This window comes from Neofelis nebulosa, chromosome X (genome assembly GCF_028018385.1).
Source record: "Neofelis nebulosa isolate mNeoNeb1 chromosome X, mNeoNeb1.pri, whole genome shotgun sequence".
Taxonomy (NCBI): domain Eukaryota; kingdom Metazoa; phylum Chordata; class Mammalia; order Carnivora; family Felidae; genus Neofelis; species Neofelis nebulosa.
The window spans coordinates 84251827-84255687 of record NC_080800.1 but is presented as its reverse complement, the minus strand read 5'-3'; the positions used below and the strand labels follow the sequence as shown (position 1 = coordinate 84255687).

General features: G+C 46.9%; 1 protein-coding gene across 3 annotated transcripts; it reads right to left on the bottom strand.

Moving 5' to 3' along the window:
• Window positions 1–375: 375 nt before the first annotated feature.
• TCEAL1 (transcription elongation factor A like 1) lies at window positions 376–2764 on the bottom strand. 3 transcript variants are annotated; one of them, XM_058714078.1, is made up of 3 exons: window positions 2280–2764; window positions 1802–1868; window positions 376–1458 (listed from the first exon to the last, which is right to left on the bottom strand). In XM_058714078.1, exon 3 carries the CDS (start codon window positions 1444–1446, stop codon window positions 967–969), a length of 480 nt encoding a protein of 159 aa, XP_058570061.1. In that variant the 5' UTR covers window positions 1447–1458; window positions 1802–1868; window positions 2280–2764; the 3' UTR covers window positions 376–966. The 3 variants fall into 3 exon arrangements, with proteins under 3 accessions (XP_058570061.1, XP_058570063.1, XP_058570062.1); XM_058714080.1 differs by lacking the exon at window positions 2280–2764 and adding an exon at window positions 2116–2134; XM_058714079.1 differs by lacking the exon at window positions 2280–2764 and adding an exon at window positions 2018–2122.
• Between the last annotated feature and the right edge of the window lie 1097 nt (window positions 2765–3861).

Genomic DNA, 3861 nt, shown 5'->3' with positions numbered 1-3861 from the left:
GGGACTCCAGAGAAATCAGTGAAGCTTTGCAACTGGAGGACCCAGGCACCTTGGCTGTGGTGGGGGTCATGGAAGGACCAAGACCCAGGAAAAAGGGCAGCTATTCCCAGTAGATGTGGCAGTGTCCAAGGGAAGGGAATAGCAGGACAGAAATAGAATGTGGCATTCACCTGGAATCTCACAGGAATTATTTGTGAGTGTAAGTGAAACCTCCTTTGGGTTCTATCCACTGTATTTGAAGGGTACCTTATAGGGGTTGGGGGCCCTGCATATGCAGGTGGAGGAAAACCATAGAGCTCTAGGATCTTCGTTTGGCTCCACAGCAGCCTTGTAAATCCAGCATTATTCCTATTTAAATAGGAAAAGAATGACCCCTAAGTAGAAGTACCTGGTTTATTTTTCTGCCTAAGAGATTTAAAGGAAACATGGGATTTACTTTTCTTTAAAGTTCTGACAAGTATTTATTAAGTGCCACATTGTCTTTATAAGTTGATTGACAGTTTTTAAATTTTTCCCCCATATTGTTTTTTTCAACAAAAGCAAAATGTTTGTCTTGAAAAATGAGAAGCTCCCATTAAGCAAAATGAAAAACCAAAACACCTGTTATCTTACCACATGGATAGCCACTGTTAAGACATTTAAGTATATACTTTCAGTTTTTTCTTTGCATATTAATATACAAATATACATTTTTTACAAAAATGGGATGCTACATATACTTTTAGAAAATTGTTGTTTTCACTTCACAATATATAATGTACACCTTTTCATGCAAATGGGTGAGAGGGAGACTTGCAGCTTGTGGGTGGGGAAAACCCAATTTTATGCCAGTTACAAGCAAAACACCTAAAATAAAGCCACGCAAAAAGTTAAAATTGAGATGGGGAAAGTGCATGAGATGAGAAAATGCAAACAAAGTTCAGGTGGCAACCTTCTATCAGGGGAAACAATTAAAGGCCGAACACATTAAATAGGATAAGGACGGTTCCGTCTCGCCTTCCAGTGCATGACCATTAATTTGTTTCGTACTCTTTTCATTTCTTCCATCTCCTCTGCCACCTTTATCATCTCCTCGTTGCTCAAATTTCGGCCGTGTATGTCCCCTCTAAATTGCGGGCGAGAGCGAGCCAGCCTCTCTTTGAAGCTTCCTTCTTCCAGCTTATGTTTTCCCACTCCACAAGGAGGCTGTTCCATGGGAGGGCGCTCTTCAAAAAGGTCCCTTCTAGAAAGGCGCTCGGGAGGAGGGCGCTCCTCGGACGCGAGCATCTCGGGAAGGAGCTCAGGAAGGAGCTCCTCAGGAAAGAACTCCTCCTCCTCCGACTGCTCTTCGGAAGACGGTTCTTCCGGAGACTGCTTTATGGGAGAGTGTTCCACAGGAGGCCGTTCGTCATCCGTCTTGGGCGCGCTCTCTGGCTGTTCTTCATTTTCTTTGCAGGATTTTTCCATGTTGAGGATTCTCTTTAAGTACAGTTATTCATAGGAGACAAGGCAGAGTCTAGTAAACACACTTGGTGGCTGGATCAAAACCCCGGCCACGGGTTCCCATAACTGCCTTTTCCTGAGTTGGGGGCCCAGGTCCCCCACCTATGCTTGTCGAGGGGCTTTCTGGCTCTGGGGACCGCGCCGCACCCAGTTAGCCCCGCTCGCCCCCTCCCTCCCGAAAGCCCACCATTTTCCCAGCAGGCCTTGCCAGAGGCCTCTCCCATTGTGACAGGGGCGGGGCGGTGGTACTGCGGACTCCGTTCCAGTCAGCGTCCTCCCACGCACCCCATCCCGGGCCATTGCCCACCCCTTCCCTGACCTGGACCTCTCCTGGCGGTTTGCTCTAGGCCTCCTCTCCTCGAGGCACACCGCTGTGACCCGCAGACCTGCAGACAGACGCAAGACAGGGTAGGGGGCGGGGAGTGGGGAGGAGGGAAGGACTAACTGACAACACACGTCCCTTTCCTGGGCATTAGCCGCCGCCCCCGCGCCAGCCCCCACTGCCTCCCCTCCCCCATGCCCCACCATCCTATACCTCGCAGTGTTCGTCATTTCTTTTCAGGGGGCAAGTGGAAGCGAAGGATTATTTAGAAACTATTTCTAAGTCTGTGACTCCCAGGGGGCCCCACTCACCTCCCCACCTCGCCCCAAGGCCACCATTTTCTACACCGAAATGTGGGAGCGGGGGGGCGGGGCCGGAGATAGGGAAAGGCCTGATACTCTCTGCCATCCCGATCCCAGGGGTTATTGGGCAGCATCGACACTCAAACCGATTTAAGGGGACCAAGGGGACTTACTTCCTCCTGCTTTTTCCCCTTGACCAAAGGGCAGTAGGCAGACGGTGTCTGGACAAGCAAAAAGGACCTGGACGAGAGGGACTTGGGCAGACATAGGCTCCTGGTCACGTGAGGGCCGCGCGTCACCGCCTAGCTCAGATCCCCAGTTAACCACTTTGACCGGCGGCCTTGCTGCAGCACCCTTCCTGTATTTCGCAACTCTCAACACACCAGGCTTCGTCGCTCACCTCTTTGTTTATATTTGCCTTTTCTGGTTACCAGAGACTGTCAGCATCCAGTCTTGGGAGTTATTGCCTCTTCCTCTTTGCTGCTTACTCTGATACCACCTCTTATTCTTCTGTTGTCAAACACCAAGGCCCATTATTTCACCTACAGTCCAGATCCTGCATTGAAATTTGACTATTTTTACTTAATGAATCAGTATCATATGTCTCCTTTCCCAGTCTTAATCCACATCCATACCCATGACTCCATCATGTCCGTTTATGCTCTTTCAACATGGTTTTCACTTCTTGTCACTTTTATGGAAGATAAGCTTTCACTTTTCCATGACCTGAGGATTTTTTGAGCCCCCAAACCTGTATCACAAATAGAGGCTGCAGTCTAAATAGTAATTCAGTTCTAGAACTCTAGAAAGAGTTGTTTGTAAAGTATGCAAATCTAAAAACATAAATACTTTGATGATTTTCATAAATCAAAATACACATTTGTCCATCTAAGTACAAAAAATCTAAAGATTTATTTTCTGAAATGGGAGCATTTGGGGTGGAGAGTGTGGCATTTTATATACAATTAAAAAAAATTTAGGTAAACTCCACGCCACACATGGGGTTCCAACTCGACCCAGAGATCAAGAGTTGCATGTTCCACCAAGTGAGCCAGCCAGGCACCCCTATATATACTATTATGTGTGTGTGTGATACATACACACACGCAAACACACACTCTTCAGTAATTATTCATAATAGAAGAAATATTTTTCTGGGATTCTAAATCCTTAAGCGGCCACCTCTTGGTGTTGCTGGTTGATAAAGTGTATATATATTAATTCATTAAATCAGCAAATATCTGGGTCCTGGACTGCTGTATCCAAAAGATTCAGCACAGAAGACATTCATATTCAACTATGCAATAATTCTGCTCATCACACATGGAGTAGCAGGATTAAAACCATATTAACATACTCAATTGTCTTTACAAGTATGTATGTTTGAATCTAATGGTGTTTGTTTTTAAGTTTATTTTGAGAGGGCGAGCGTGAGTGGGGGGGGTGGGGCAGAGAAAGAGAGAGGGCGAGAGGGAGAATTCCAAGCAGACTCCATGCCATCAGCACGGAGCCCGAAGCGGAGCTCGAGCTCACAGACCATGCCATCATGACCTGAGCCAAAGTGGGACTTTTAACAGACTGAGCCACCCAGGTGCCCCTGAATCTAATGGTGTTATGATCTTCAGTCTCCCATCCCTGCATCTTACCTACTCACATCAGCCTGGATGCTACTTCTCATGCAGGTGCCCTTTCTTCTGGAAAGTAGACTATACCTCTCCTCTCTGTATTTTATACTTTCAGGGTTGATGGCTGTCA

Excerpts from the sequence above, each read along its gene's own strand:
- TCEAL1 (XM_058714078.1), bottom strand. The coding sequence starts at position 1,446 with ATGGAAAAATCCTGCAAAGAAAATGAAGAACAGCCAGAGAGCGCGCCC.